At 39.1% G+C, this 19,628-nt stretch overlaps 1 protein-coding gene across 2 annotated transcripts; it reads left to right on the top strand.

Moving 5' to 3' along the window:
* The first annotated feature begins 915 nt into the window (after positions 1-915).
* Positions 916-18,539, top strand: slc12a8 (solute carrier family 12 member 8). Of its 2 annotated transcripts, none has more exons than XM_007557115.2 (14): positions 916-1,051; positions 1,601-1,877; positions 2,342-2,488; positions 3,757-3,948; positions 4,034-4,265; positions 10,350-10,463; positions 10,635-10,722; positions 12,093-12,180; positions 13,051-13,197; positions 15,369-16,026; positions 16,102-16,199; positions 16,305-16,422; positions 17,350-17,410; positions 18,022-18,539. In XM_007557115.2, exons 1-14 carry the CDS (start codon positions 948-950, stop codon positions 18,188-18,190), a joined length of 2,493 nt encoding a protein of 830 aa, XP_007557177.1. In that variant the 5' UTR covers positions 916-947; the 3' UTR covers positions 18,191-18,539. The 2 variants fall into 2 exon arrangements, with proteins under 2 accessions (XP_007557177.1, XP_007557176.1); XM_007557114.1 differs by lacking the exon at positions 916-1,051 and adding an exon at positions 1,058-1,191.
* Positions 18,540-19,628: the final 1,089 nt, after the last annotated feature.

The following is a 19,628-nucleotide window of genomic DNA, read 5'->3' as shown; positions in this document are numbered from 1 at the left end:
TGCTAAATATCATGATTTGTAGGCAAACAGATTAAATTGTTTTGATTGTTGTGTGTACTGTCCTTATGAATAAAATTATTCACATAATGTGACTTTGAAGAATTGTTTAATATTGCTGATGAAAAGGTTTGTTAAAATGAGTTCTCGCCAGGTACTTATCCATCCATTGTCTGTACTCGCTTGTGCATGGGAGGGTTTGTTCGTCTCATCAGGTGAAAGGTGGGATAAAGTGTGTGATCTAGCTTTTGTTTTGTTTTTTTTTTTTCTAGTGGAACTTTAAGCATAACAAATAAAAAATCCTCCTGGCTTTAAAATTATGAAGAAATTTTCTTTTATAAATGTATTAATTGGTAAGTTTCCTGTTTTAAATTGTAAAAAGTATGACTTGTAGGAACACAAACACAGCAACCCTTTTTGGATGGATGTGGACTTACGGACAATAAAAACTGCTTGCAGGCTTGTCTCATTCTTAAATTTAGAATCCCTCTCTGGTGGGTAAAAATTGTTTTTTTAATTTAAGATTTGGTTGCTGGCTTGATTTATGCCACATACAAAAATTACTTCTCTGTAAACCCAAAGTCACTTTAGATATCAGCTGAAATAAATGAGAACAGTATTTTGTTTTGCTCTTTAGTTGTTTAATGTTTAACTTGAATAACCTACAAAAAAGTTGACATCACAAAGCAACTGATAAAAAATATTTTAGTATATGAAAGTAAGTAAGCACCGTTTTTTATTTTTTTATAAAATTGGACTGATGCCGATGTCTTATTTTTATTCTATGGCTGCATGTAAACCTTTGAGCTACATGTGAGAATAATGCATTCTCAGTCGCCAAATAGTTTGCTTTTTAAGAAATGTATTTAGCACATTTATAAATCCAAGCTTAATTTTGCTGTCACACATTTCTTTGAGAATACACGACTGACACCTTTAAAAAAAATGAAATGTTTGGGTTTTTCGAGCTTCAATCATTAATCAACCTTGTACATCTGGGCTTCTTGCCAAGACTAACACAGGATCCTAGAAGCTTCCAACACACCCTGGAAAGGTAAGCAGAGGCATGAAGATAGTTCACCTGCTGACGTTTTCACACGTCCCCACTCTGCTGGCTGGATTTATCGTTCAGGATTTTAATTTGGATCTTTTCCCTTTTTTTTTTTTCCGAGTAAACGAATGGAAATGTGAAAGGTAATAGCTATATTGAACACAATGAGGAATTTACAAGAGATTTTAAAATATATATTTAAAAAAAAACCTACAAAATTAGGTTAAAGTTTACGTCTAACACTCAAGCTAAACAAATACGAACCCGATTAGGGTTTTACTTTTCGCATTTGTTGCTTATGCAATTATTTGAAATGTAAGCTTTTGTGGGAACATTGTCATTTTTACCTGTATCATAATGTTAAAGCTTCAATTTAAAGCTCAGTAAATTTTCGGAAGGCGAAACTACTGTAACAAAAAAAACAAAAAAAAACTGTTGGTCTTCGCTGAGTTTCAGGTAAAAACCGTGACTGTCGAATGTTGGCGCCGCGGCGTCAGAGCACACCCAGCTGTATCCGGGTGACCTCCTGCTGCACCTGTTGCTGTTTTACAGGGAAAGGCGGCGGTGCCGGTTGCCTCCTGTCAGCTTCCACGCAGACTGGCTTCAGATATGCATATGTTTGGATGAGACAAGAAAACAAGCGAAAAACACAAGGCCTACGTTTCATGTCAGTCAAGGACCTTTTCAGGTGGCAATGGAGACCCTGCCAGTGCGTTGGCATGTGCACACCTGGGGCCCGGAGGGCGATGGGACCAAGCTGCTGAAGGAGGGATCTGCTGACACTAACACAAACACACATGTTCACGATCTGTTTCATGAAGACGCACAGGTATTATATATTTTTTTTTATCAGCTCAATATTTTAAGAACAAGAATACCCATTGAACTTCATGATATAGTTATTATGGGCTTCTTGACTGCTTTCGTTGGCAAACCTGTATACCTACAGCCTCTTCTCAATAGGTTTGCAGTTATACTGGCTACAAATCCATGCCATACCTTTTTTACAAAATAAAATTTGACGTACATTGTCGCTACAGTTTTGTGTTGGTCTGTCACAGAGATCAGAACAAGATGCATTGAAGTTTTGTTGTTTTAACATTCAAAATTGTGAACAAGTTCAAGTGGTGTTAAAGTTTTGCTAGGCATTACAGTAAAGTTTGCTGTTTGTAGTTTCACGGATGGATTTCAGTTAAAATCTGAAAACCAGAAGAGGGGGTCAGTTTTCAAATCAAATGCTTTGGGAGATAGACATCTCCAAACCGTCAAAACTTAACTGTCTTCAATGTGCAGCGTTTCCACCAGCCTAGCCAGCCGTGGTGGAGGATCAAGCTGTTTGTGTGGGAGCCGGTGCTTTTTGGGACTTGGGATGGCGTTTTCACCACCTGCATGATCAATATCTTTGGGGTAGTTCTGTTTCTGCGCACCGGATACCTGGTGGTAAGTGTGCAACGGCTGCAGCATATCAAGATGAAACCCGTATTTCTACAGCAGTTTTAAAAAAACAATGTTGACCGAAGGGAATTGTAAGGTAGTTGAAAGCAAGAAAAAAAGCGTCAGTCATTTGAAGAACAATTGCAATTGTTCAAGGCCAAAGTAAAGGGAATTGCAGTAATCCAACCTTGAGGTGACGAAAGCATCCCTGCATTTGTCCAGGTCTGGTTTTGATGAGGGAACAGCATTATATCATGATATAAGGCTCAAAAAAGTGAATTTTACATCATACCCACTTTTCCAACAGAGTAGGACCAAAAATAGACCCTTGGGGTACATCACAAAAAATGGGTACTAATGAAGAGAAGTATTCCTGAGTATATCCAGAGATGCACAAGACCTTTAGACCAACAAAACACTCCAAGCAAGAGAATGCTGTGTTCAACTGGATTTATTAGGACCTTGAGTGAACATTTTAACAGAAATGAATGAAACACCTTTTTAAAAAATCACTACATCATGAGCTTTAAATCAGCGTAAACTAATGCTGATTACAAAACAATCCTTTACAAGTCCTTAAACATAGAAGGCAGTCAACATATAGGACTGTGTGTGTCCTATACGTTGACTGCCTTCTATGAATATTTTGATTAAACTATCTCAGCATGTTTAAAAGCAGCTGGCTGGCAAGGAAGTGTTTTGTAACAATATTTGCCACTTGCCAAGAGATGTTACAGTTGACAATGCAAATATTACTGTTTGCATTTATTTGGCGATTAGATGCAGCCGCAAAGACACTTACATGCTTGTTGATCTTGTCTGACAGCTCAGATGTAGTTTTCTAGCCAGAAGACGATGTTTCTCATTGAGAATGACATGCATCTTATCAGACAGAAATGATACGGATGTTTATGTGTCAAGGGGAAACTTTGTTGCTAAGCATGACTGACGGCTCAACACCTGCTCACCATGTCCTGCTTGCAGTTTTTCTATAAGAGCTGCAGAGATATAATATCTAGCTAAGGAATAGAGAAATACTGAATGGACTTTTTCTTTCATTCTAATGCCAGTTGCATTTCTGCTGACAAATTCCAACATGCAATTTGCAAACAATCAATTATTGCTAAATTCGATGTAACTTTGCAAACAAACAATGTTGAAAATTGAAAGGAAAAAAAAACCCATTGAATATAACATTTTCAACGTGCATGTCATTTAGTTCAAAATGACATGCATGCTATACAGTATGTTGTAATGTCTAACTACATCATCAGGGTAACACTGGCGTGCTGCTGGGGTTGCTCCTCGTCTCCGTGGTGGTTTTGGTTGCCTTAGTGACAGTAATGTCAGGGATCGGAGTGGGCGAGCACTGTGGGGTTGGGAGCGGAGGAGTCTACTCCATGATCTCCAACGTGTTGGGAGGCCGAATCGGGGGTACAGTTGGCCTCCTCTACGTCTTTGGACAGGTGAGTTCAAACTGCACTCCCTCCTTTAATGCAACTCGAAGATTCTTCAGGGTGACTGCTCTCCCGCCGCCTTTCTTCTCCGCAGTGTGTCGCCGGCGCCATGTACCTCACGGGCTTCTCTGAGTCCGTGGCAGAGCTTCTGGGTCTGCAGAGTCAGTGGGTGGTGCGCTGCATGTCGGCAGCTGTCCTCCTAGCGTTGCTAGGGATCAACCTGGCAGGTGTGAAGTGGATCGTCAGACTGCAGCTGCTGCTGCTGGCTGTGTTGGCAATCTCCACTCTGGACTTTGTTATTGGCACCTACACACACCTCGATCCAGGTACGGCTCAGTGGTTGTGACTGTTAAAAAAAAAAAAAAAAGTGCTTCTTTTTAAAATGAAAGGGCAGCTGGCCAGAGGGGATGCAAAAATGCAGGAAAATCCTGGAGGAAATACTTAACTATGATGGCAAAAGTCTTAAAGGTTCATCTTCCAGCAGGATGATTACTAAACATTCAGCGAGAGATGCGATGAAATTCATTAGACCTAAGCACATTTATGTGTTTGAAGGGTTTATTCCTAGACCAGTTGTGAAGCAACTCAGAATCTCTTGTCAGAATCCATTCTGTGATTTTGCTTCTTTTTGCATACAAGTAAAATAAAAAATAGCATTTATTCTTTCCATTCCACTTTACAAATATGAATTTCTTTGAGTTTCTCTGTTACCCTCTGCTGCTGTAATATCTTTGACTTTCTGCTTGTTTCTTTTACTATGTGATTGAAGTAACTGATGAGAATCAACTCATCCACGTTGATGGCTGTAAATATATAAAACAAACAGAATACAAAGCCAAAAAACACTTTCTGTGAAATGTGCCGTTTTTCAGAACATTTTCTAGATTAAACAAATTTCAATCTCATTCGGCTTTTAAAATTTTACACGCTGTAGGAACAGACGCATTCAATTAAATAGATGTCATCAATCGTAGACATCAATCTGGTGAATTGTTAGTGGTTGTTAAAACTTCAACTAATTTAAGTTAGCTTAAATTAAGTTAGTTAGTTTTTTTATTTTTATTATTTACCTTGTAGGAGAACACCCCCCAATTGATAGAAACATTTGTTTCATTCAGTTTTTCAATGCAAGTCTTTATTTTATGGCGTTTTCAGGCCAGTAGGTGGTGCTCCAATGTTATTTTTTGCAGTTGATCATGTCCCATTGAAATTTTTTTTTAATTTATTTATAAACTCTTGTCCCGCTTCTGTCAAGATCAATGTAAAGTTGTCTTATTTTATTTCTTTATTTTTTAGTTATGTTGAGACTCTGATGTTAGGAGTTTTCTTTGGTTGACTAGATTGTTTCCTTTTGTTGGCCTGCAGGAAGTCCTACCCTACATTTCCTGTTCTCAGTGGTTATCAACTTCCTTTGCAGTGGGAAGAGAAAACTGCTCCAAAATTCAAAACAGTAACTGAAGAACACTCCCCCTCCCACCTAAACATGAATTTATGACACTGCATAGTCAGTAGATGTCAGTCCGTGCAAAACTCCTTTTTATTATCCCATTAAACCTAAGTCTGCTATTGGTGACCTCTTGACCCTTTCGTTTGTTTTATAACACGATTAGCAGAGACCACATTGCAGCTGTGAAGAACCGTGGGAGAACCAGCCACTACTCCTACTCCAGGTTGTTCCAATTAAAAATGCTGCTTTGGTGTGCAGTGATGATGATTTCATTATTGGCAGAGGACCAACAGGTCCCCTAACAAAGTGAAACGGCCCAGATTAGTTTAAACTCAGTGAACGCTGGAGCACATCCTAGAGGAAGTGGGAGCCACCGGCGAAATGATGTGGTCATGGTTTGATAACATGTCCGCTTGGCAAGTTCTCCCGTTAAGGCAGTTACAGGGAAAAAAAAAAAAAAAACTTCATAGGCTGCCACTATAACAGGAGACAGGTTATGCAAACCAAATGTTGTGCTAAGCAAATATTTCACATTTTAATTAAATTAAAATGTGAAATATTTCCATTTAAGCTACATTTAAATTAAACTAAATGTAGCTTCTTAGTATTTTCAGCTTCTGACATGATATAAAGAACTTGGTGGTTTGCAAAAGTATTCCAACCCCTTAAGCATTTTGCCACACTTCACTATTTTATGGGCAGAATAAATTACAGACCAACACAAAGAAGCACATAATTGTGAAGTGGAAATAGAATAAAACATGGTTTCTAAAATGTTTTTAGTAACAACAACAAAAAATAAAAACTGTGACATGCATTTCGTATTTGATGCCATTTATTGCAGATAAATGGGACGGATCTTTTGGGATATCTATTCTAGCGTCGCACATTTTGAACCTGAACTATTTCTCTGAAGCTCTTTGCAAATTGCTCAGCTCAGTTAGAGTATCTCACGAGTGTCTATGTTTAACAAAGTTTAATTCTTGCTACAGTTACAATGTTGGACTTAGATCAGGGCTCCGACAACAGCATTCTCTCACACATCAGTATGCTTGGATCTAACCATTTCACCGTAACTCTGGTTGCATATTTAAGGATTCAAGTCTTTTGCAGTCTCTTAATTTTTCCTTCAGATTTTCCCTGCTTCAAGCGCTGCTGTTCTTGACTTGCCATACTGTGTGAATCTTTGCTCAGTTTTTTTTGTTTGTTTTTTTTTTTTTTGCAGTTTTTGTCATCACGTCTGCACAATTTTCCTGTCATATTGCTGCCACCGCCTAGTTTCCCCAGTGGTCATAATTTGGTCAAGGTGGCATGTCAGGTTTGGTTCTATGTATTAACTGGTTTACTTCTCAGGGAATTTAGTTGTATTGGAAGGAGGCTTAAAAGAAAAACATGCCACATTCTTTAATTTTAGTGATTTATTGGCAAGAAAGTTTAAAACCATGAATAAGTTTTCTTTTCCTTTACAAAGATGTGCTAAATAGGAACAAATACTAAACTGTTGGCTGTCTCAGTTGGATCTAGAGTATTGATTGAATGTATTTTTCAAGCTAGGAAAATGTTTGACTCTTTATATTTTCACTATCTGATAGAAACCAAATTTAATGCTGTTGTTTATTACACTGCATCAATACTTTGTCATTTGCAAAGTCAGACCAAACAGGTGGAGTTGAATATGCAACCTCTCTGAACTGTGTGGGCTTATAATTATTTTGTCATACACAAGATTGTGGGGGAATCCATTTCCCTCTTCAAGTGCAGTAAATTACTAGAATTTAGTCAATAAAGCTGCCAGTGTATTGTCTCTGTGACCAATCTTCTCAACCACAAACTCCTCTGACTGTGATCCAGAGATGAATTACAGCTCAGCACGCCTCACCCTGTCCCAGTTGAAGCCTTTTCTCCCTACAGAGCAGGAAGCCGTAATGGGCTCCTTGGGTCTGGGGTTTAGGGTGTTAACCAGACTCACCCACATTTTTGGAAGATGAGAAACGGAGATGGACAGCACAGAGATCTAAAGGGTCTTCTCACTCCAGGGACCACCACATTTATTTTTTATTTTTTTCCCCCCCATTATTGTTTTGTGGTCCAAACTGTAATATATAGTTTTCAGTCGCCCCTCTGGGATCTGCTCCACCTTGGTAAAATCACAGCCTACTGTGTGCTCAGCGCAGTCCATACTTGTTGGGGTGGGAGAGTAGGAGGTCAGTTCAGCAGAGGGAGAGGCCTCGGATGCTCATGTAATCCGACTACGCATTCCAGTGTGCATCAGAGGAATGCTGCGCTCGGTGAAGAACCCCACACATATGCTTGTTACAGAAAAAGTGGAACTTATCAGATTTGACATCAAAATATGGCTGATAACTTAAAATATAAAAAAACAAAGGCGCTGTCTCTCTTTACCCATCTGTTATCTATGTCAAGTTTTTTTCTAGGCAGTATAAAACTCAGGTTTATCTAAAAAAAAATCAATATTGTGAAAAAGTATCTGTTCCTTTTTTCAGAAAGTGATTTGTAACAGATGAAGTGAAAGATATCAAGCTTTCCTTTCTTGCAATTTTGATGATCATGAATGATGGACAATAAAAACCCTAAATTAAGTCTTGAAGAAAATTTTAACATTTGGAAAGGATAAATATTAGAAAGTCGTGATGTCATAGCTTGATTGACCTTCTTTGATGCTGCAGTTCCTGCAAAAGGAAGCCCAACCTAGTATTGAATGCTTGGAAATGGACACACTTTTCGGAAGACTGACATTTCTGTCTTAAATATCCTTTTTTTTATTGATTTGAAGTAACATTTTAATTGCCCAAGTCTCTGAATTTTGAGTTGTCATTTTCTGCAAGCTGTTGCGATTCTTAATTTTCCTACGATATCCTTTAAAGTTAAATAAAACGAAGCAAGTTTTCCAACAGACACCTCGCCTGGCACTGTGCATGAACTTTCCAAGTTTTAGGTGATAGAATTTGAACATGTGAACACCCTTTCAAACAGAGTTCAGTAGTCAGAGCAGGCGCCGTCAGACTCTCTTGGATGTTGCGGTAGGATGTTGTAATATGGGTGGGGAGCTCTTGTTGTGGACACAGACACAGTGGATTTGTTAGGTCCTGATTGTTTAGACATGGTGATCTCAGTGGGGCACAGAGTGAGCAAGAGTTTAAATACATCTCATCGGGATCACGAGTCCCTAAAACAAAGGTATTTCCTAAAGAAAAAAGGAGAAAAAAGCACGCCCACTCCCTCTCTCGCTAACTTTTATTCTTTTTCCAAAACTTGGAAGCTGCTAAGCTTCTGAAAAGGGTGGCGACTTCCTTTAGGATAAACATGTCATTAATCTGAGAGAACACATTCTTTCCCATCGCAATATAACCAAAGGGGGGGGGAAATGTCCGGTGTTGTAATGCAGGCAGGTTCTCCAGGCTGTTGGGTTTTTAGCGGGCCCCCACCAGCGCAGAATGACCTTCAGTCACTCCTTTGACAGACCAGTCCAGACTGAACTGACCCACTCTGCCTGGAAAGGGCTGCACTACCTGCTGTTGCCATTTGTTTTGACCACTCCTGATCCATTCACTCACATTAGACCAAATGGTGTCTGTGTTTTATGGAACTATGCAGACTGTGCAGTTGCAAAGCAAAATCTTTGAAGTCATCTATTCGATATGATGAACCTTTCTTTTTGCAACATCGAATACGATATTCATCAAAGAGATGGTAACATTTATATGTTTACATATACTGTATTTGTTTAATGAAGGAAAGTAAATAGAGCAGTAAAGTAAATATGGTTTGTCTATTTTAGTCCTAATCCTAACTTAGGATACGTAACATGAGATGCATACATTTCCCAAGTTAAACACTTTTCCTCATCAATTTACCATTTTGTGAAGGAGTTGGCTTTCCTAAATATGTCTTAGTCTTTTTGTCACCTTTTCAATGTTTCAAAGATAATTTTAGTAAGCACGTTTTAAATAATTTGTTGTTTTAAGGTAAAAAGGCTGTCCAAACCCATCCGACCCTATGTGGAAAACAAATCGTCCCTAAACATATTAATTGGCATCAAGCATTGGCAATAATTGGTAATAGGTTTCATATAAAGCTGTGGGGAAACTTTGGCCCACTCTTCTTTGTAGAATGATTTTAATTCAGTCAAAGTGGGATGATTTAGTCGAGCCTTGTTTTTACTAGTGTGACTAAACTCAGATTTTTGAAAAAATAAATAAATAAATGTGCGTAGTCGTCACAGATATTCTTTAACATGTTTGGGGATTCATTTTTTGACACAGGTTTGGTTGGGTAGTTTTGGTCCCCCAGATAAATCATTTATAATGTTGCATAAGTCGATATATTCAAAATTTTGTTAATGAGCATGATTTCTAAGGGCACATTGTAGAAATAAAAAACACATAAAAATACTTTTAAAACTCTGTTGTGGAATATGAAAGTCTGGAGCACTTGAAATTGATTTCCAAAAAGCATACGTTTCATTATAGGCCAGATCTGAGAAACATTTTTGCAGTCTTTTCAGATCTTCCTTTGGGTCTTGGTTACTCATTTATTCCCAAACTGACTTCCAAACTAATAGGTTAGGCTTTGGGGGAAATGTGACTAAAATGTGTTTGTATATTTGCTCCCTCTTGTCTGTAACCAAAACAGCCTTTCCACTGGGGTTCACTAGACCCCTGAAGATGTGCTGTGGTATCTGGCACCAATCTGTAAGCAGCAGATCCTTTGAGTCCTGTAAGCTGCAGGGTGGGCCTCTATGAAATCTGACATATTTTTGCAGCATAACCCACAGACTCTCTATTGGACTTCAATCTTGAGACACCTCAAACTCATTATTGTTCTCCTCCCACCACTCAAGATACATTTTTTTTATCCTGATGAAGTATGCACATGGTTCTCGGTCTTAATAAATACATTTGAAAACCAGGGAATGCTTTCAAGCATATTTTATTTCTTTCAGAGCATGGCTTCGTGGGTTACTCAGCCAAGCTTCTCAGTAGTAACATCATACCAGATTATAGCCCTGGAGAAAACTTCTTCACAGTATTTGGGGTCTTCTTCCCTGCTGCTACAGGTGCGTGCTCTCCCACCCTTCCTGCCTCCCGTTAGATAACAAGATTCATTAATCACACAAAGTATGTCAACAACTCCACTCCCTGTTTGTTTGTTTTTTAGCTACACACTCCATGACTCTAACATTTTGCATGTTTTTTTTTGGTGACCGTTTGTGTGTGTTCATGCTTAGGGGTCATGGCAGGATTCAACATGAGTTCAGACCTGCAGCGGCCAGAGCACAACATCCCCGTGGGAACCCTAGCAGCTGTTTTTACTTCGTACGGCAGCAGCTGAGTTCACCCTCCCGAAAAAATAAGACACACAAAAACACAGTAGATTTATACTTTAGCTGTCCAGGTGAATCCACACAAGTTAGAATATCGTTTAAGCATGATATAGTTCATGTTGATGACACACAGAGTGATATATTTCAGGTGTTTGTGTTCATTTTGATGATTGGGATTTAAAGCTTATGGGAATCCAAAATTACATGAGATGAGCAAATGTTTTAATGCAGAAATGTTTTGACTTGGCTACGTTTTGTGTTTTAAGAGATGCCACGCAGCTAAAACCTCCAAGCCATGAACTTCAGCTGATGAGTTGTTTGTGTAAAATAATTTCTGGACCACAGACAAAGTCCTAATTTCAGAAGAAAGTAGATTTTGCATTTATTTTGTAAAGCCTGTCAGAACCTGGCGGAAGAGTGGAATTCAAGTTGATTGAAATTTTGCGTGAAGCTTCAAAATCAGTGATGTTCTGGGCAGCCGTCTCATCTGCTGGTGTTGGTCCGCTGTGCTTTATCAGGTGAAAGGTCAGAGCAGCCGTCTACCAGGAAATGTTTGTGCTTCATGCTTCCCTATGCTGACAATCTTAGGGAAATCGTCATGGAGATGACGATTTCACTTTTCCAGCAGGACCTGATACCTCCCATCACTGTTATAAGCTGTTATTATTCAATGTCACATGCTGTTTTTATTTTAATTATGTAAAGCACTTTGAAATGCCTTGCTGCTGAAATGTGCTATACAAATAAAATTTGATTGATTGATTGATTATAAGTACCAGTATCTGCTTGTCCAATAATGGTGGTCTCACTTTGCTTAATTAGCCAGTAAACCTGCCTGAGCCAAACTCCACAGAGAATCCATATAGTGCTATCTAGAGGAGGATGAGAAACATTTTAGATTATCTGAAGGTCCATATTAAAGCATCCTGGGCTTCCTTAGCTCCTCAGGAATATTCTACCTTGTTACTACATCCAAAATGAACTGAAACTAATACTTGAAAATGATTGTGTGTGTGTGTAATGAAGCTGTGAGAGGCACATCTTAAGTTGAATTAATAAAATAAATGTGTTTTTCAATGATGTTCTAATTTATAAAGACATGCTTGCACATCTAACAGGATGATGGCAATTGTTGTCCTCAAGGGAAATTTACAAAACCACAGATGTTACTTTCCCTGCCTGCTGTGGTGTTTTTGTGAAAGGTCAAATCTTTCCTGTTTCAGTGGAGAGAACAAGCAAACCTACATTCCTGGCACGAACCTATCAGATATATAGTGACATTATTCTGTCTGACTTTTTGTATTAATAGGGAGAGGAGCTGTTGTTTATAATTTGGTGTGGTGTACTGTCTGTGACCTGCAGGTGGTTCCTGTATCTGGTCTTTGTCTTCCTCCTGGGGGCCATTTGCACCAGAGAAGCTCTCCGCTATGACTTCTTGATAGCAGAGAAGGTAAACTCCTCTCTGTTTCCATCCAGCCATGTAACACAGGCCTCCCAGCTGAGGAGGCATGGTTAGGGGGTTTCCCACCATGGCTCACTTTGTTGATATGCTGTGGTTGGTTCAGCCTCCTCCGGTGTGTACTTTAGAAATGCTTGGAGTTTTTTGAAAAACTTATTCCAATTCTATGATGGGGGAAAATATTCATATTTGACCATTTTCTGTATTGCCGGTGATTTTTTTTTTTTTAGTTTGTTTGTTTTTGACTGGTATCTCTCAACTGGAGGCGTCAAAGAACCCATGGAAGTTGTGACACCCAGCTAACTCACAAACTAGCACAGCATTCTCTGAATTTCATTCCATTTGTGTAATTTATTCTCAGTGTAAATAAAACTGTTCAGCCTCTGCTCCTTGAAGGCTCACAAATAACTTGCAGCTAAATCTGCAGCAGTAGTTTGGTCGACAAATCATTGATTCAGGGAGGTTATATAAATTCACATCACACTTTGTATATTGTTATTGGTGAAGCCGTTTCAAAACCATTAATCATTTTCCTCACATTTTTACTGTCCAGTGGTATTTTGTGGTGGTCTGTCACTCAAAATCCCCAGAAAATACATAGAATTTTGTGCATGACAGCATGTGAACATTTTTATTTTAAAATATGACTGTCTGGGAACACATATGTAAACTTCTCAGTTGGGAAAAAAAATTATTTTACTTGAATCAAGCGCAGAAGTCCTTGACTTCTCCATCAGTGATTAGTGCTCATTGTTTTTGCAAAGGGCCGACTGCAGCGGAACTGACTTGGGCGTAGCTTTCATGAGATCTCAACCCCACCTCATCCTTTTCACCCTGTGTTTGTTTTCCGTCTTCCTCCAGGTCTCCTTGGTGGGTTTCCTCTTTCTGCTGGGACTTTACATCTCCTCCCTGGCTTCCTGCATGGGTGGCTTGTATGGAGCACCCAGGATCCTCCAGTGCATCGCCGAAGAGAGGGTCATCCCCTCGCTGACCTTCCTAGCAAGAGGGGTGGGTGGTTAGAAGGTTGAGGGAATGACCTTCAATCAGCATGACAAAGCCTGAGATTATTTTATTATCGCTGTGTGCTGTTGGAGCTTTTACTTCAGTCTACAATTGATGTTTAAGTGTATGTAAAAGATTTAAGGTTTATCCAAAGGTAAAAAAAAAACAAAAAAAACACACACACACACACACACACACACATGGGCTCATTCTGTTAGGATGTCTCGCCTCTCATTCAACATGCTTCTTCAGTTCTCCAAAACTAATTTTCATCTTGATTAAAGCTCCAGTTCAGTCTGAAGACAAGCACCCTTTCAGTATATCTCATGATAAACAAGAAACGGTGCCGAATCTTGTTTTCTTTGTTAAAGAAAGATGCATTGTGCAGTCATTCTGCCACAGAAAGTAAGGATTTAAAGGAAAGTAGATCCATTTCCAAGATCTCAAATTTCAACATGTAGCCATAGCTTATTTATTTAACACCAAAAAGCCCAAAATGTCTTATTACTTCTCAGAGTGTTCATGTACACATTGCCTTCACCCCGACTGGAAGTAAATTATGAACTTCGTTGCAAAATTCATTAAGAACTGTGAACTCAACTTGGAAGGTAGCGGGCCATTGCGAAAATGAACTATACAGAGACGGTGACAATTAAAATGGCTATGATGGGTTGATTTCTAGTTGTAGTCGTCTACTGAATAAATAAAAGCATGAAATCACTAAAGTTCAAGTCGTGTGCAGGAAGTTAATATCATTGAAGCTTCACATATATTGAAATGAATCTGTCAACATGCAGATTGACTGTGTCACCTGCAGCGAATGGCATATTGTAACCCGTTAAGTGTGTAGTCTGCATGCATAGGGGGTGTGGTGCTCAGACTCGGCAGGAAACTGTTTCTGAGCTGCCTAATTATAGTTTGGGCTCCATACAGTAGAAATGAGTGAACTGACCTCAGCAGAGCAGCGTTACAACATGCTGCTGCTGCTGCACACTTGGTGGACAGTCACGTTGACGACGTGACCTCTTTGACCCCAGGCTTCCCTGTATGGCAGCAATGCTCGACCTCTCTCAGCAGGCTGGAATTAGGCCTGAGACATCTTGGCCCAAATCAAAGCCTCAGAACAAACGCAGGAAGGGCGACGGGCAGGGCCCTGCTCTGCTGTGTGCTCTGGAGGCCCGCCAGGCGCATAGCAGTCCTCCTGTAACTGTGCAACAAGACGAAGTTGAAGAGGTTGCCGTTTGGTGACAGATTGGTGACAGATTGAGACCTGCAGAAGGAGGCAGCTCTGTGGCATTTTCTTTGAAAGTTAAAGTGGAAGTAAGACCTATATTTAGATAGCCATCAATAAATTGGTTATTTTTATGTTTATTTAAATGTATTTGGGGCATATTAATGGAACTGTTGCTACAAAATGGAGGCTTCACTTCGATTACAAAGCTGTCATGTTGGCCAAGGAAAAAGGCAAAACCAAGTAATTTGAGATTAAAGCCATGTATTGCTTCTTTAGCAAAAGTGCATAGAGTCAACAATAATTGATTGTAACTATGAAGTTTTAATTCAGTTATAAATTTGCCATTATAAGCTTGAAAGGAGGAAAAAAATAACCCATCAGAGGATTGTTATTTAAAACCTAAAACATAAAAAGAATGTCATTATGTATAAATTCATGTCGTATTGAAGCCACATTCCATTAGAAGTAAACTTGTATTGCCTTTATCAATTTTCTTTTAGTCATTACTTGTTTTGCATTGATAAATGTCACCTTTTCTTGCTTTAGAAAATCAAGAATGGGTCACAAAATCTTAAACATTGTAGACTTGTTTTCTTCAACTTAAAACCCAGATATATAAAAACGGCAACAAAAAATGTATGGCTATTGACATTAAAATGATAGAAAGCAAGTATCTTCAGATGCCACTTGATGTATACTGAAATGCTTGTGTGTCTGTATCAGTTGGCTTGTTCACCTTTAGTTTGCTTTGTTTTTTGCTAACCAGCTCATAAGAGAATCTGTTTCATTCTCCAAGTTCTATAGTCCAGGGTAGAAAAGTTAAGCAGTAGCTTTATTAAAACTACTACTTACACACCCACGTAACCCAATCTAGATTTTGGAATGGTTGGGTGTCGAGTATAGCATTGCTAACCATGCTGTGTAATTTTTGTCCTGTTGGCAGAAAGGCCCAAACCGGACCCCCGTGGCGGCCATTTGTCTAACCAGCATGCTGACTTTGGCATTCATTTTCATTGGTCGGGTCAATGTGCTGGCACCAATTGTCACCATCAACTTCATGCTCACCTACAGCTTCGTTGACTACTCCTACTTTTGTGTGGCCATGACCTTCCAGCTTCAATCGAAACAGAAGAGACAGATCATTTCAGGAAGCAGAAGCAGGCACAGGTCGACCAAGCAAAGCTCCAGGCCTCTGATTGAATCCCCTCCCCCCAACTATGGGAGCGGAGGCGAAAGTCCGCAGGGAAAAGGGACTCTGTTGGAGTTCAATAGGGATATGGACCAGATATTCCCACCTGTCTCCAAACTTGATCCTGAACCAGAGAAGATGACTCCGAGGCAGGATCTGTGCAGCGGATCTCAGAGTAGGAAGGCTGCCACCAAGCAGAGACTGATGCACAGCTTTGGTCTGGATCTGAACAGCAACATGTTCTCAAATGAAAACGGAGGGGAGCAGAGCTCAGCTCCACTCGAGGAGGGGAACAAAGGGCAAAGTGGAGATGAGGAGTTCAGGGCTGGAGATCAACCTGAAATCAAATATCACACTAGGACAGGTGACGCACAGCAAGATTCACCTGCAGAGACCCATCTTTACAATGCAGGTGCGTAATTCACTGAGACCAAGTGTTAACACAGAAGTGACCTTGTCCTGTTTGTACTGACCTTTAATCTTTCAGGTAATGAAGAAAAACCAGAGCAGCAACACTTTGAAATTCAACCCATGCGCGATGCCTTCTACACAAAGTTATGTAACCACTGGATTGCCCTCATTGGGGTAAAACACATCAACACATGCAGCTAATTACAGTTTTCCTGTTCTCATAATCTGTTTTCAAATGACTTTACAATTAATGATTAATCTGAACATTTTCTTTTGCAGGCAATGAGTTCCATATTGATAATGTTTATCATTCAGTGGGCTTATGCTTTAGCCAACATCCTGGTTGCATTGCTGCTCTTCTTCTACATTGGGAAAACAAGTCCTGGTTTACCTACAGGTAATGTCTGTAAGCTCATTTATCTGTGTGTGACTTTGTGACGCTAGTCTGTATGTATGTGGCATGACTGGTTAAGACATGGAACCAGCCTGAACAAAATTAATATTTTTATTTCAGTGGTAATCTTGTATAGAAATCTATCGAGACTTCAGTCTTTAATTTGAGAGCACTTTTTCGTTGAACGGGGAAACTGAAGGTCATATTTTAGAAGTTCCTATAAACTCTGTATAAATTAAAATAATATGTCTTGATTACATTTAAGTCAAAGAATACAGAAAGATATTTTTTAACCATATGATTCTTTTTTCCATATCAAACAAATGTACATCATTTAGACTTGCCTAAAATCAGAAATTATGATATCGCAATTAAAGTTAATTGTTTTTAAAATGTTTTTCACTAAGGGTGTCGACAGATTTAGCCATTGGGATTTCAAATGAGTCCTTTTGTTTCCTTTAATGTGTATATTTTACTTATGAGTATAAAAAGGTCAGTTATTGATATGTTGCTTAAAATTAAAACATTTTGTAATGTTCAAATCTCATATACTTAACTTGAGGGAAAACTGGATGCATTTAAAATGGCTCCTCCATGTTCAGTTAATATTTATCTATAGTAACAGCCTCTGTTTTTAGGCTTCCCTTGCAGTCTCTCCCTACAGCAGCTTTGCAGCTGTTGTGGCTTAGGATTTCTCCAAAAGCTGTATCTGTGCAGTGCAACACGTGTTGGCTAACTGACTCCACACATTTTCAAGCTCCGGTGTCAAGATTTGTCTCACAGGTGGATGATGAAAAATCTGCTCGTCTCGGAGATGTGACTGCAGTTTTCTGAAACACTTTGAAGTTCAGTAAAATCTTATAACTGCGGTCCAAAAAGTTATTTCCCTCAAGGCAAAGTTGAACCATTCCTACTTTGATTTATTTGCAGGTATTGCAGCTCAGTTCAGCTTTTTCAGGTGGCTGAAGTCAATTCTTGGCAACCTGTGCAGGTATTGTATGGTTTTACTGTTGACTTTCAAATGTTTATTTCAAATGATTATTTGAAGAAAAAGAGATAGAGGGGAACTCTCATGGAAGGACAAAATTTGGGAGGTCAAAACAGACTGGGAGAAGAATATCTGTGAGTGAGTTCAAAGTATCCAGATAGGTGAAGAGGGATGTCCAGAACTGACTTCTTTGTTGCAATGAGAGGGCAGCTCATTGCTGCCTAACGGACTGAAAGAAGTAACCACAAACTACTATTTAAAGTTACCCATATTTACAGTCAGAGCATTAATTAAAAAATGTTAAAACTACCGGAGCTGTGACAAACAAGGGTTGACAAGAGACCCAAGTTTATTTTCCAGCTCCCTCAGGGAGAAGGATGGTAAAAATCTCAAAACCTCACTGTGGGAGGACCACAGCAAAGACTGAGGTCTCGGGCTTAGCGTGTCTCTAAATAACAGCTTATTTTGTGGCATTTTAAACATCTGTACAGAGAGTGTAAGAGGGAGCAGTATTTCAGAGAATGTTAATTCACACTTAAGATGTCAGTGAATTTAGTTATTCCTTTCTTCAAAACATTTTTCAAGTTTTAAATTCTCACTTTCCTATCTTCCAGGAAGAGAGGATCTCCCCGGGATGAGATGGTGGTGACGCCGTCTCTCTCCGGAATCGGCCTCCAAACCAAGCAACTGACTGAGGACAATACTGACTTTTCCTCTCGCCACCGCTTTCACCAATCTTGGTTCATCGAAGCCGACGCAATGGTGCAACCACCGTACCAGTGACACACTTGAACTCTGACTTAGTTCTATGTCATGACTGAAAACCTCAAACCACAAAGTGTGCCTCGTGCTGCTGCATTTTGCATGTTTCCTATGTAGCAAAGACTTTAAGTGCCTCAGGTCATTTTTGATTAGTGTTGAAAGAACAGCTCAGCTTTTCTTAGAATTGCACAAAAGGTGAAGGAGTAAAATATATCTAGGTGCTCAAAGTCACATTTATTCATTTGTTTTCAAATTAAGTTTACATAGACATTTATTTTTGTTCAAAATTGTGTTGTTTGATATGCCCAACATAATGTTTTGTGACGTTACAATAAATGTGTATGATTTACACTCATATTCAGATCATTCACAGCAAGATGCATTTTATTTTGAAAAGCCATGTTTTTTCACTCAAAGAGCACAAAAATCGTATTATATTCAACCTGCTTCTTCACAAAAATCAAGTTTGAAACAAAAATATCTTGGGGCACATTGATTATTTTGTAAAGTTTAGACAAAAAACAAAATACAAATACCAACCACAAGCTTCTGCTTACATATTATGAACACACACACATGAACATATTATGCTTTATGATGATATTCCACTTGTTTGCTCAGGTTGCATGATGCGGTTGAGGTAGATCTTGAGCTGCAGTGCTGGCAGAGGTATATTATGCCACCTCTTCCTTCTTCCTGTCATATTTAGTCTCAACAGCAGCCACATGATGATCTGTGAGCACGATAATACCTTATTACATGTCATCTTGAGAGTAAATATTTGGTTCCTGTTGTTTTGAGATTTTTGGCTGCTTGTTGTCCCAGCTTGCTTTGACGGTAGCGTTGCTGCAGCTGAGGCGCCATCTGTACCCGATGCGTCGGTTTGCACACCTTTAAACCACAGGATGTTTTGGCTCAGTGTTGTCAGATGAGATAACTGCTGTTTTTTATACTTTAAAAGATAGTGTTATTTGGAAGTCTTTTTACGCCACCTATGTTTTTGACCATTTACCCAGTAAGACCTGATATAATGTCAGAAATGCGTCACCATTACGTTTGTGACCACTTGGAAATGTTTGTCATTCTTGTTTAGGTCTTTATTAATCTGTTCTTGATCAGAATCGAGAACAGATTCTTGAGAATCTGAATTTGTTACATTTTGTCGCGTTACAACCACACAATTCAATGTGTTTTATTAGGACCAACACAAAGTTAAGAGGAAAGAAAATGATGGAACCTTTTATTAGTTTTGCAAATCAAAATTTCAACAGGGTTTGCATTCAGCAGCTCTGAGGCAGTACTTTGTAGAACCACCTTTTGCTACAATTACAGCTTTTGGGGGCATGTCTCTACCAGCTTTGCTCATTTGGGATCTAAAAAGTAGCTCAAACTTGGTCAGACTGGATATACAGTCTTTCCGAAGGCTGTCAGTTGAATTTACATATGAACTTTGTAATAT

The sequence above is a fragment of the Poecilia formosa genome, unplaced genomic scaffold (genome assembly GCF_000485575.1).
Source record: "Poecilia formosa unplaced genomic scaffold, Poecilia_formosa-5.1.2 Scaffold84, whole genome shotgun sequence".
Classification (NCBI taxonomy): domain Eukaryota; kingdom Metazoa; phylum Chordata; class Actinopteri; order Cyprinodontiformes; family Poeciliidae; genus Poecilia; species Poecilia formosa.
The sequence above is the reverse complement of the archived record's forward strand: the minus strand, read 5'-3'. Positions and strand labels throughout refer to the sequence as shown.

Coding starts and splice junctions, on each gene's coding strand:
- slc12a8 (XM_007557114.1), top strand. CDS start 1,064: ATGAAGATAGTTCACCTGCTGACGTTTTCACACGTCCCCACTCTGCTG. Junction 1,878..2,341: donor TGTTTCATGAAGACGCACAG/GTATTATATATT, acceptor TTCAATGTGCAG/CGTTTCCACCAGCCTAGCCA. Junction 2,489..3,756: donor TGCGCACCGGATACCTGGTG/GTAAGTGTGCAA, acceptor CTACATCATCAG/GGTAACACTGGCGTGCTGCT.